The sequence below is a fragment of the Lampris incognitus genome, chromosome 21 (assembly GCF_029633865.1).
Source record: "Lampris incognitus isolate fLamInc1 chromosome 21, fLamInc1.hap2, whole genome shotgun sequence".
NCBI lineage: Eukaryota > Metazoa > Chordata > Actinopteri > Lampriformes > Lampridae > Lampris > Lampris incognitus.
The window spans coordinates 15,233,760-15,247,157 of NC_079231.1; the positions used below are offsets into that span (position 1 = coordinate 15,233,760).

Genomic DNA, 13,398 nt, shown 5'->3' on the forward strand with positions numbered 1-13,398 from the left:
GCAAGTAGGATATTGGAAAATTTGACTTTTTGAGTTATCTGGAATGCAACATAGTGACAGCCTGCTTGATCCCTAGCCATTTGTAGTCTTGTTAAACCAGGAAGCTGAACTCCACCTCATGGAGTAAAAAAAGCCCAAAACAAATTCTTCAATGATTCTTATGTTATCCATAAGACTCGCAATCTGACTCTCTGATGCATTGCTGTGACACCTGAGCAAAACACACATTTTGGAAGAGTAAAATAAATGGATGCCAGCCCGTATTAGGGGGTCTATCTCTTGACTGACCTAAGTTAATGTGACGGTTGGGGTCACATTTTAACATTAGGTAGGCAGCTACCAACAAACATAGTGTATTAAGTGTTGGAGTATCCCTTTTAAGTGTTTCAAAGGTTAATTTTTGCTAAATAAGTTTCTGTAATTACCTGTACGCCGTCATTTTCACTTTTTTCCATTTTAATTTCCATTCTGCATGAAAATATTTAGTACAATTACATTTTCGTATTTAGCAGACTCTTTTATCCTAACCAACTTACAGGCATCTCGAAGCACTAAATAATAATAATATTATAGTCAAGAGTGCATGTCAAGTGCAAACAGTGTTAGTGTGCAATAGATGGATTGCCACCGTTAAAAGTAGTAAGGGATTCGGTACAACTGGACAATGTTGAAAATCAGTTAATCATGCATCGAGACTATCTAGCAAACAGCAAGGTTTTGTATAGGAAAATATGTTGCGTCTTTTAAAATGAGTTTCCATTCCCAACAAGAGGATACTCTAAACATAGGGATTGACTTTGTGTCGCTTTTCTATTTTAATGAGTTCATCAGCATTTCTTTGAACCTCTCCAGGTTAACAGTCTTCATGATGAAGGCCTTGTGCTTCTTCTTCAGCAGTTCCAGTAAGTCCAGCACCATCATCCCCCGGGTGTAGGTCCCCTCTAACTCTACTGTCACAGCAACCTAAAAGATAAAAACATGAAGGTAGGGGATGTTGTTAATATGAAAATATATATATATATTTCTTATTTTTTTCCAATGTCTACAGTAGCATCAAGATACAGAAGCAAATCTTAAGGTGCAAGACAGCTGGACTGGATTCTTGATACGTACGCTACCTAAACCCCCATACCCGTGCTGAGTCCTTGTCCTCATGAAATGCACATTTTGAATTATGCAATATGTTAGAAACAGACTGACTGACTGATGCAACGTACATGCTTGGCTCATGTTCAGTTGTTTGGATCCATTTACTTAAAGGGTCAGGTCCACCTTTGCACCTTGGCCCTTACGCCATGGGAATTGAACACGAGAATAGTCTGCTGTACTGTTATTTATACTTTGGTATAAACTTTTGTACCACCTGTAGCCACTAGAGAACACTGTCTTGTAATTTATTGCAGTGGGGACATTGATATTGGAGCTTCAAAACTACCACTGCCTCTTTGTCATGGCATCTTCATTTTGACGAACAGGTGAAACTGGCTCAAACATTGAGTAAGTCAAGTCAATTTTATTTGTATAGCCCAATATTACAGATTGACCTCCAGGGGCTTTACAGCAACACAACATCCTGTCCTTGTATCGGATAAGGAACAACTCCCTAAAAAAACCAACCATTGAGTGAGAGCTATGCATGCTCATCTAAAAGTGCTGGGCTGGTCCTGACCAAATGATCTGAATTAGCATTGGAGGATAACCGCAGCTACTGCTAATAACATTAATGATGGCTCTGTTTGACTTGGGTGTGGCAATATCATCATCGGCGGTCACTCAGGGTCGAGTATGACCGTCCTCCCTCTGGGTCCCTCTGGGTCCTCAGGTGGGTGTAGAGGTTGATCCTGGAGCCACATAATGGGAGGACGCCTGCGCGTGATGGCTTTTTACATGAAGTGACTGATGCGCCTGCAGCCAACACACGGTCCTTGGCAGGGGGTGGCCAGAGTCGAGAGCATGGAGAACCAAGACGATTGGGGACCACCCTCTGTTGCAGCCTTCATCCACCTTCACTGCCATTATGACCTGGAGACATCATCCGCCAGTTCTGCCATTGAGGTCTTTGTTGGATCGCGCTTCATCTGGAACCTCCCCCTTGACCTATCTGCCTTGGGTGACCCTACCAGGAGCCAAGCTCCAGACGGCATAGCTCTTGGGATCATTGGTACACCCACGCTTCTCCAGCACGACAAGGTGGCAATCCAAGATGTGCAATGTGCAAGCACTGACAAGTCAACAGTTTTGTCAATGAATGCTCATTGCCGTACCGACAACAAACAGAGTTCCAAGACCACTCTGTTGTGTTTTTAACATAAGCAAACTCACTAAAATGCTGGAGGGTTTAGTCATTCTGTAATTAAGATTAATTGGCCTGTTGTGGCTTGTCTATCATCTGTCTCCTCCCACCTTAACCACACGTTGAGATGGGAGTGTCTGCGTATCTGTTTTTTCAGTGGCGCAGCCAGCTCAAGTATGGTTATTGAATAACTATATGTCCAAAACGTTCCTTAAGCTCAACCGGTGTAAAAACTGCAAACAGAAAATAGCTCTGAAAGCTGAGTACTGGTGTCATTGGGTTAGCTAGAAAATAAGAGTTACCAGCCCACCTGGTGGTAGTAATTAAAGATGGACAAAAACCCTACAGGCCTCACCTGATCAGTGGCAGTTATAAGCGTGTCATCGATGGCAGCGGCCAAAGCGTAGACGTCGCAGGGAGTGAAGCCCGCTCCTGCCACCAGCTCTTTCTGATACCGCTCTGTCTGGATCATCTGCAGTAACGACAAAAAAACTCAACAAACTTAATACAACATTAGCCACATGATATCGTTTAGCATTTACTGATACTCAGGAGCAACGCTCGTGGCTATACTCCACAGTGAGCGTTCACACAGCAGACTAACGCTATTACCTGTCTTGCTACCATAGAAGACATCAACTCTACTAATGCGTGTCACAGTTTACCAAACACACTGAACCATTTATTAGAGGGTCAGGTGTGTTTAAGAGCAGGCGTGTCTTTGGGGACCTTTTTTGAGTCAGATCCACAACACCTCGCCAATGCATCCCGGCGTCATCTGCAAAGTGCCTGCTTACTAATTTGATCAAACTGGTCTGTGATCAGTGGACTGTGCTTTCCCTATTGACTGCAGCAACTGCCCATTTTTGAGTCCTGTAATCTGACAATCCAGTTGCATTTAATCGTCTGTTCCCTAACCCTGACATGGTGCGCGCCCTATCGCAGAGTGTACTGTATTTAAATGGGTGAAACCCTCCTACCTTCATGGTGTGGCTGAAAATCCGTGCCATGAAGCGTGCCTTGTCAGTGTCTTGGGCTAGCCAGGTTTCACAGAATGACTGCGATAGAGAGACGGAAAATTAAAAAAAAGATTAACTTTGAGGCCCCTGACATTCCTTGGCAGCCATCCCGAACAGTGCCAAAGAAAATTAACTGGAGGATTGTTCATTCTGTCTGTTGGCGTTGCGTTGCGTTGCCAGCCTTACCCACGGCAGACTGTTCTTGCATGAAAACTCCCATGAAGCAATGTAGGTGGGGCAGGTGAAGCTGTCCAACACAATGTAAGCCGCCTCAGGATCTGCCACAAAGTTAAACTCTCCACACACTGTGGTGTTACCCCTGGCTGCATACACACACACACACACACACACACACGCACAGAGCGATAGAAACACACATAGTCAAATTATATTTTCTTTCAGGTACACTATATATTTTATGAAATATTTATCATTAGTTGCTGGTCTCTCTCTCTCTCTCTCTCTCTCTCACACACACACACACACACACACACGGAACGCACAGTCAGTGTTTCCTCCCATGATGTAGAGGCCCTTGAGTTTTGTAGGGAAACAAGGGTCCAGTTTCACTGCCATCGCCAGGTTCGTAAGAGGGGCTGTGGCAACCAGATTCACCTAGAGGACGGTGGGGGGAAGGAGATACGACACGACATGCGGCTTTTAAACGTTAAGTGTCATCTCCTAAAGAACTAAATTAGTTTAAAGAAATGGCACAACGTCCTCTTAAAAAAGCTTCGCCAGTCATCGACCTACCTCCCCGGGGTTCTCGTTGATCATTCTGACCAGGGCGTTCACGGCCCCTTCCTTCTGCATCAGCTCCAAGCCTGGAGCGTCTGGGTCCGGGGCGTCTCCAAGCCCGTCCTTCCCGTGGAAATCCCCTGCGTGGAAGGAGCGACCCAGCAGGGACTTGGCGCAGCCGCGGTACACTGGAATCTGACAGGTCGGGGACGGGAGTAAGCTTCACAGTGGATGCTGGTCAGTCTTTGCTGCCCATAGAGGACAAACGCTATGAAAACTGCCTGCTAGCCATCTCTGGCTTAAAGTGGAAGATGGCATCAATGCCTCGCTGCTCAACTTCATGATGAGCTTAACAGTGTCTAAAACACTGCTGTAGGCTACGGTCAACTCACATATGGATCTGACATACACAAATATCCCACGAGACATGCAACGGAAGGTCGCTTTCGTATCCTAAACAAATTCAACAGAACACTAATATGCAGAGCAAAAGAAGCTTGGAACTCTGCCGCTCCATTAATCACTCAGATAAAAAGCAAATTGGCATTTAAAAAAACAACTGCATATCTTGCAAGAAAACGGCTCTCAAAATGCTGAATTTTTTAAAAATTTTGAGATACTTTCTTGATCCCTGTAGGGAAATTCTGCTCTGCATTTAACCCATCCTAGCTGTGTAGGTAGGAGCAGTGGGCAGCCGCCGTGCAGCACCCGGGGACCAACTCCAGTTCGTCTCGCCATGCCTCGCTCAGGGGCACAGACGGGAGCACTAACCCTAACATGAATGTCTTTTTGGCAGTGGGGGAAACCGGAGCACCCAGAGAAAACCCACCGCAGACACGATGAGAAGATGCAAACTCCACACAGAGGACGACCTGGGATGACCCCCCAAGGCTGGACAACCCTGGGGTGGCGAACCCAGGACCTTCTTGCTGTGAGGCGACAGTGGCCGAGTGGTTAGCGCTGTCGCCTCACAGCAATGGTGTATGTAGTATGATGGAGTATGTAGTAGTAAATGTAGTGAGGAGACACTTGGGGGAAAAAAAACCGTTTTTTTATGTATTTTATTTCATTTCTATAACTATTATGCTGTATTGTGTATTGTATCACAATGTAGGCTACTGCAATCACTTAGCTGAATGTCTTGTCTTGTGTGGACCCCAGGTATTGTTACTATTGTTATTGCTAGTCCCAGATACTGTTGCGTAAATGCACAGCTAATAGACAGAAAAATAAAAACGACACACCGTGTGCGGTCACTGCGTCACGCTGGCCCCCCCACATGCATGCCACAGTGAGATCGGTACGCGAGTGCAAACTTACGTCCAGTCTGTTGCACACTTTGAGAACGCGCAGGGTGTTCTTGCAGACGTTCTCCAGAGGCGTGTTGCCGTGCGAGCAGGTGATGCCCAGGATCGTGACGTTGGGGACAGAGAGGGCCATCATGATGGCCTGAGCGTCATCCACCCCCGTGTCCACATCAATCACCAACTTCTTGTTCATTTTGTCTAGAAGAAGCGGAGGGGGGGAAGCCGAAGATGAGATGTTAAACGATATTGCACAAACGTGGTTTCACAGATTGTGCGCTTGGCAAAGGGAAAGTTGTCTAGACTCTAGAGGGTAACTCCCATGAGAGGACCAAAATGTTCCTGGTTCTGGTGCAGTGTCGGCAAATATTCGACTCGATCTTAGAGAAGCAGCAAACCAGGCACGTTTAATGGCGCTTGACGAGCTGTCATTTCATCTGACAGGGATTGCCATTCGGTCGTTTCTTCCGAATTTGCGTCACGCTTTGGCCGTTGCCTTTTTTCCCAGTGAACAAAACAAAATTTTCCATTGTGGTGGAGGTGCACATTCTGCACAGTGGGCCTACATCTCCAGTAAGATTTGCATGTTTTATTCAGAATAATACTATTTTTACATTCTCGTCATTTCACACAATTCAACTGCATTGTTGAACAGTGTTCACAGATATGTTCTTATGTGAGGTTTAGGATGACTCTGTGTGTGTGTGTGTGTGTGTGTGTGTGTGTGTGTGTAGCCTGTGTGGGGAAAAGTTTATTGAACTGAACATATAATTTGCACCAGCTGTAATTTACACACATGTATGTCAAGTCAGGATCCAGCCCGTCATTGTAGAAATTCACAGCATTTCTGGTGCATTTTGGTTCCCCCCCCCCTCCAGGGGGGTATTATCAGCAGCATTATTGCCATTTTAACGTTTACACATTTTTAACCAATTCGACTACACGACTGCCAAGTTCCGTTAAACCGGTTTTCAGTCTGTTAAATGGTGCTGCGACAGTAGACAGATCATGCAACTGCCTCAAAGTACAATTGGAAAAAAAAAGGTGCACACTTTTACACATGATGCAGAATTCTTTCTGTCCCCAATAAAAAACTTCGAGGCTCAAAACAAAGCCTTTGAATCTCATATAGGTTTATTGCATGCCCGCTTCGTAGACCACCCCGAATCCTGCAATTATTTATTATTTCTGCAAGGACTGACAGCAGAACAGTGCAAGTCCAGCTGGATATCATGACTGTACCTGCAGAAGTCTACCAATGCAGTGAAAGTCAAACTTTCACTACAATTTAATATGTAATATTGATTTAGGCTTTTGACCCTCTGTCGAGGATGTTTAAAATTCCAATTTCCCATTGTTTCAGAGACATATGATGATAAAAAAAAAGAAATTGGACTCCATTGCAATTTCTTTTTTGTCTTGCTTTAACGTTCTGTTTGAACTACAGTTCATTTAAAGTTTACGTCCACATTCACTCGCTCAGAAGAACTAAAACCTATTGGTCGCTCTGTCAATCATTTCAATAATTTATGCACGAAAAGTTGCATGAAATGCGGTCGACTGGCAAATGTTTATGGGTAAATTGTGTTCATGTCTAGTGATTCAGATCTGTCTACAAAACACAGCAGGTCTTACAACGGTAGTGGCGCTTGCAGAATTTCAGCTCAAAGATCTCATGTAAACCATACGCCAGACACAATCAAGCTGCATTTACAGCAAAAACCAGTCTTGATGTATAAAACAACAGAGGTAGTCACTTTTTACCTGGTGAAGAGATCCTGGTGGAGGTGGAGGTGGTGGGTATCTAGGTTTTCAGATAGAGAAGTTGCTCCTCAGTGCGCCGCCGCTCCTTTTAAAAGCCATAAAACACGGCAAGTCCGATTATGCAAAACACAGCAGACTGTGCATCCACCCACAGGGAAGGATCTTACAGTGGTTTGCATGACCCCCCCCCCCCAAAAAAAACCCTGACAGGCATAACAAGATTTACTCCAGCACAAGTCTCTTCAAATGATTGACGAGAGTTTTAACAACATGTGCTGCAGGCTGCGAGAACAAACTGGTCCCTTGTTGGGGAAATTTAACTCTGTTGGCGGATCTCAGCCACTGCCCAGTAAAAATCTCCACTTGGTCCCAGTTGTTCAATCTGTTTATGGAACATTTCATTAAACAATAGAGATACTCAGGACAACTTCATGAGTCCCGAGGGAAATTTGTCTTGAGCACCCTCCTTATGGGCCAGAGTTTAGGAGATTCACTGATGGACGGATGAAAGAGTTTTTATACCTGTTCAAGTGTGTTAAGTTGGATTTGACATTGTGCTCACAGGGTGGCTTATACGACCTGCTGATGCACGCTGTTTAATGTCACAAATTTCTCCGTGACTTGCAGGAAAAAACCCGGGGGCGGACGGTGCAGTTGGCCTCGTACTCCTCATTCATGCAGTTCCCAGCCATTTGTACTAATTTTCCTCACTCCCTTCTGTATTTTTATCTCTCTCATAATGATATCTCTCATCTTTTTATAATCTTTTTTTTTTGTTGTTATTACCAGTATTTTGACCGTTTGTGCCACCCGCTCATCCTGTCAGACTAGTCGGATAAACTAAGCCTCTCACTCGTAATGACCTACCTTAGCAAAAAACATTGTTTACTAGCTACTCAGGTCAGATGTGTATGAGAAGCTGACATACTACCTCTATAAATGTGGTTATAAGTAGGGTAGCTCATTCTGTCAGGTAGGAAATATCTATCAGAATGGACTACTTACCGCTATAAAGGTGGTTATAAGTAGGGTAGCTCATTCTGTCAGGTAAATGAAAATGCTCTTTTACCTTAGTAATTTCCCGTTTAACATCAGTCACAAGCGGTTTTCCGGCCCTTTTGCACTGAACACTTTCACTGACCTAGAAAAATGAAGGAAAAAAGTTAGTGGGTTTGCTGAGGTTAACCAATAAGAGTGAACACATTTAAAGGAAAAAAGTAAATGGATATGGAGCGACAGTAAGAAAACTAACTGAGGTAGTAATAGTTACATTTGATTATTAAAACTATTAAATGAAAAGTTAATCAGGACAGCAAGACATTGATAACTGACCCATTTCTGAATGTCGGTAGAGATTCCTGGCCAGTAGACTTGACAGGACATAGCATTTCTTGTTTTCAAAAAAAAATCCCACTGTGGCCTCCAATAGGGCTGCAGTGGAATTCACAAAACAGGTTTTTTCACTCTGCTTTTGTCCTCACAGCCTTCCTCCGTCCACGAAATAGTTCCCCGTTTTGTTTTTATGTATTCAAATTTATTTCCAACATTTTTAAAAATGTTATAACCAGAAACTCTGGACTTGGCCGCATATCGTCGTATCATCTGCCTCTCTGTTTTGGTGTATCCCACTGGATACTGACCAAAAGCAAGAACATTTCTTGCTTGTCATATCCCTCCTCCATGTTCACCTGTACTGGAATACGAGTATGGTTAATGCAATGGAGTAGTCATGTCAGATATATTGTATGGACATACACACAGACGGATAAGGACACTAAATTTAGCTACCGTAGTACATGACACCGAATTCTAACTGAGGGTTAACATGCCAATTGATACGATTCAGGTCCTGGATGCATTTTTTCTCTCTCGCACACACCCGTTCAGTGAATGGAACTGGACCAGTGCCAGAACAGATCAGGCAGACAGGCATTTGGCCTTTTTTTTTTTTTTAGGGGGGAAGCATCACTTCCAGATAACTATTACAGATACTTCCACACTTTTGAACAGTTTCTAGTGCCGTTAAAGAACTGAACTCTGTTAGCAAACTCTAAGGTTGCAATAATATCGTGAAACTGTGCAACAACACCTGTACATTTGACATGTGCAAAAAAATACGCTGATTCGGGTTAGTGCAATACACAGACTATTTATCTAGTGTAATAGGTATTACACTTATTTTTACACTTATACATACATTATATGTTGATTGTGCTGCAAATGTGTGTCTATTTGTATTTTGACTATTTGTATATATTTAATTTTTTAAAAATTTAGTACCACTGAGGAGTTGCACTTAATTTCGTTGTACAGCTGTGCAATGACAAATAAAGGCATTTATTCATTCATTCCATGAACTTGATCCAACTATAATCATTATTTAAAATTCAATATTAGCCCCTTTGTCTCCACAGACAGTGCACTATTGTATGACTTTTTTGAACAGGCTTGTAAGCCTGCTACGTAAAATATTCATTAGCCCGTTAAATAAGAATAAAGTAGCATATATATATATATATATATATATATATATATATATATATATATACACTACCGTTCAAAAGTTTGGGATCACATTGAAATGTCCATATTTTTGAAGGAAAAGCACTGTACTTTTCAATGAAGATAACTTTAAACTAGTCTTAACTTTAAAGAAATACACTCTATACATTGCTAATGTGGTAAATGACTATTCTAGCTGCAAATGTCTGGTTTTTGGTGCAATATCTACATAGGTGTATAGAGGCCCATTTCAAGCAACTATCACTCCAGTGTTCTAATGGTACAATGTGTTTGCTCATTGGCTCAGAAGGCTAATTGATGATTAGAAAACCCTTGTGCAATCATGTTCACACATCTGAAAACAGTTTAGCTCGTTACAGAAGCTACAAAACTGACCTTCCTTTGAGCAGATTGAGTTTCTGGAGCATCACATTTGTGGGGTCAATTAAACGCTCAAAATGGCCAGAAAAAGAGAACTTTCATCTGAAACTCGACAGTCTATTCTTGTTCTTAGAAATGAAGGCTATTCCATGCGAGAAATTGCTAAGAAATTGAAGATTTCCTACACCGGTGTGTACTACTCCCTTCAGAGGACAGCACAAACAGGCTCTAACCAGAGTAGAAAAAGAAGTGGGAGGCCGCGTTGCACAACTGAGCAAGAAGATAAGTACATTAGAGTCTCTAGTTTGAGAAACAGACGCCTCACAGGTCCCCAACTGGCATCTTCATTAAATAGTACCCGCAAAACACCAGTGTCAACATCTACAGTGAAGAGGCGGCTGCGGGATTCTGGGCTTCAGGGCAGAGTGGCAAAGAAAAAGCCATATCTGAGACTGACCAATAAAAGAAAAAGATTAAGATGGGCAAAAGAACACAGACATTGGACAGAGGAAGACTGGAAAAAAGTGTTGTGGACGGATGAATCCAAGTTTGAGGTGTTTGGATCACAAAGAAGAACGTTTGTGAAACGCAGAACAAATGAAAAGATGCTGGAAGAATGCCTGACGCCATCTGTTAAGCATGGTGGAGGTAATGTGATGGTCTGGGGTTGCTTTGGTGCTGGTAAGGTGGGAGATTTGTACAGGGTAAAAGGGATTCTGAATAAGGAAGGCTATCACTCCATTTTGCAACGCCATGCCATACCCAGTGGACAGCGCTTGATTGGAGCCAATTTCATCCTACAACAGGACAATGACCCTAAACACACCTCCAAATTGTGCAAGAACTATTTAGAGCAGAAGCAGGCAGCTGGTATTCTATCGGTAATGGAGTGGCCAGCGCAGTCACCAGATCTGAACCCCATTGAGCTGTTGTGGGAGCAGCTTGACCGTATGGTACGCAAGAAGTGCCCATCCAACCAATCCAACTTGTGGGAGCTGCTTCTGGAAGCGTGGGGTGCAATTTCTCCAGATTACCTCAACAAATTAACAGCTAGAATGCCAAAGGTCTGCAATGCTGTAATTGCTGCAAATGGAGGATTCTTTGACGAAAGCAAAGTTTGATGTAAAAAAAATCTTATTTCAAATACAAATCATTATTTCTAACCTTGTCAATGTCTTGACTCTATTTTCTATTCATTTCACAACATATGGTGGTGAATAAGTGTGACTTTTCATGGAAAACACAAAATTGTTTGGGTGATCCCAAACTTTTGAACGGTAGTGTGTATATATATATATATATATATATATATATATATATATATATACACACACACACACATATATATACACACACATATATATATACACGTATATATACACGTGTATACGTATATACGTGTATATATATACACACGTATATATGTGGGTGATTCTTCAATTTGGGGCACTTTTGGCCTTTGAAATTTTGAAAAAATAAATTTCTTTTAAAAGTATTTTTCTTTTTGTTTTTCAGAAGCTCTATTAAGTGGTCTGGAACAAATATCTTAGCATAGCCTTGATTATGATGCCTTTTTCAAAGATGTAACAGCAAAATGTGATGGTAATGACATGTGATGGTGTAGACAATTGTCACTTTTTGGAGAAAAAGTTGGCTAAGTGTTACACTTGCTAACCTAACTTGTTAGGTAGCATACAATGTACAATGAATATACGTGAATCAAGTGAAATTGACTCCTAATAAACACACTCAGATCAGGACATATAAATCATCAAATTACATTTGTGGACATGAAAGTCATGCTTCTGCCATGACTGGTCATGCCAAGTAATGCTTTAATGGATGTAACCATTTGTATTACTTTATTATAGAGGGGAAGTGAAAAAGTCTGGGTTGGGGACAAACCCAAAACAGGGAAATTCTGGCACATCTGAATTTTCAACATACTGAAAAAGTATTAAAATGTCATCATTGAGACACAAATATTTTTTTTTCTTTTTTTTTCATAGCTAACACAATCTAACTAACAATATGCAATAATTGCTTTTTCAAAAAAATGTTTTTTTTTTCTTGAAAATCTACCCTGGGGACAGAAAAACTCCCTTAATTGAAGAATCACCCATATTTATATTTAAATATATATAATGGAGTTAACAATAAACTGCTTTGTTCAGCCCAGAAAAAAACCATGTAAATCAACAAGTCATCTGCACATGAGCTCATGCACATTATAACTGGCCTCACCACAAATTAGTGGGAAGGGTGTGTTTGATTTGACAGGCATGACTCTGCAATGTTTTTCTACAGTCTCTGTACTGAGTAGGTTAGCTAACGATTTTGGCTGAAATGTTATTCTAGCGGTGGCGCAGTGGTTAGTGCGGTCGCCTCACAGCAAGAAGGTCCTGGGTTCAAGCCCTGGGGTATTCCAACCTTGGTGGGTCATCCTGGGTCGTCCTCTGTGTGGAGTTTGCATGTTCTCCCCATGTCTGCGTTGGTTTCTTCCGGGGGCTCCGGTTTCCTCCCACAGTCCAAAGACATGTAAGTCAGGTGAATTGGCCATATTAAATTGTCCTTAGATATGAATGTGTGTGTGTGTGTGTGTGTGTGTGTGTGTGGGCCCTGTGATGGCCTGGCGACCTGTCCAGGGTGTCCCCCCGCCTGCCGCCCAATGACTGCTGGAATAGGCTCCAACATCCCCCGTGACCCTGAGAGCAGGATAAGCGGTTCAGATAATGGATGGATGGATGGATGGATGCTATTCTAGCAATGTCTTTGTCGAGCATATTACCTGTATCTGAACTGCGCCACCATCGCATATCCATAGACTGCTAGATGCTAGCTAAACTGAATAAGAAAACATAACGTTAGGATAACGTTTTAATCTAGTTTCATTTAATTTACCCATAGAAGACCACTCTGTGTTGTGTGGAGTTGGGTGGTGAGGACCTTTTATGGAATTAAGGGCGAGAATGTGGGGAAAAAAAACAAAAACAAATGTCTTTGCATGATCTGCTGTGGCGACCCCTAACGGGAGCAGCCAAAAGTAGTAGTAGTAATAAATGTCTTCACATCACTCCCGTTTTTTTACGAGTCATGTTTCCTTTGTTAAAGTGGAGAAAAATGGGATGGGGGGGTGGTGGTGGCATGAGCACACATTGTACAACAGTATGGATTACAGTTATTATAGCAAAACGTGTTTTGTTGGTGTTGTACGGTTAAAAAATATACATCCATTAATGTATACAATGACAAAAATCTGGACTACATTAACACATGAAATGAGCAAAATGGAAGAGGGTTCAACAAAAGATTACATCGGAGTTATACTGGGCATGACATGGGACAAAAGGGAAGAGGAGACAGAACAGGTACAAGTTTAAGGGGGGGCAGAAAAAGG

The 13,398-nt window shown here is 42.3% G+C and overlaps 1 protein-coding gene across 1 annotated transcript; it reads right to left on the reverse strand.

Annotated features, from left to right (window-relative positions):
• Positions 1–438: 438 nt before the first annotated feature.
• Positions 439–8,510, reverse strand: LOC130131517 (inosine-uridine preferring nucleoside hydrolase-like). The gene is made up of 10 exons (XM_056301222.1): positions 8,451–8,510; positions 8,188–8,259; positions 7,119–7,203; positions 5,371–5,555; positions 4,066–4,245; positions 3,816–3,927; positions 3,499–3,635; positions 3,274–3,351; positions 2,649–2,765; positions 439–963 (listed from the first exon to the last, which is right to left on the reverse strand). The coding sequence occupies exons 4-10, from the start codon at positions 5,548–5,550 to the stop codon at positions 811–813; spliced, it is 957 nt and encodes a 318-aa protein (XP_056157197.1). The 5' UTR covers positions 5,551–5,555; positions 7,119–7,203; positions 8,188–8,259; positions 8,451–8,510; the 3' UTR covers positions 439–810.
• Positions 8,511–13,398: the final 4,888 nt, after the last annotated feature.

Coding starts and splice junctions, on each gene's coding strand:
- LOC130131517 (XM_056301222.1), bottom strand. CDS start 5,550: ATGAACAAGAAGTTGGTGATTGATGTGGACACGGGGGTGGATGACGCT. Junction 4,246..5,370: donor AAGTGTGCAACAGACTGGAC/GTAAGTTTGCAC, acceptor CCGACCTGTCAG/ATTCCAGTGTACCGCGGCTG. Junction 3,352..3,498: donor GCAAGAACAGTCTGCCGTGG/GTAAGGCTGGCA, acceptor TCTCTATCGCAG/TCATTCTGTGAAACCTGGCT.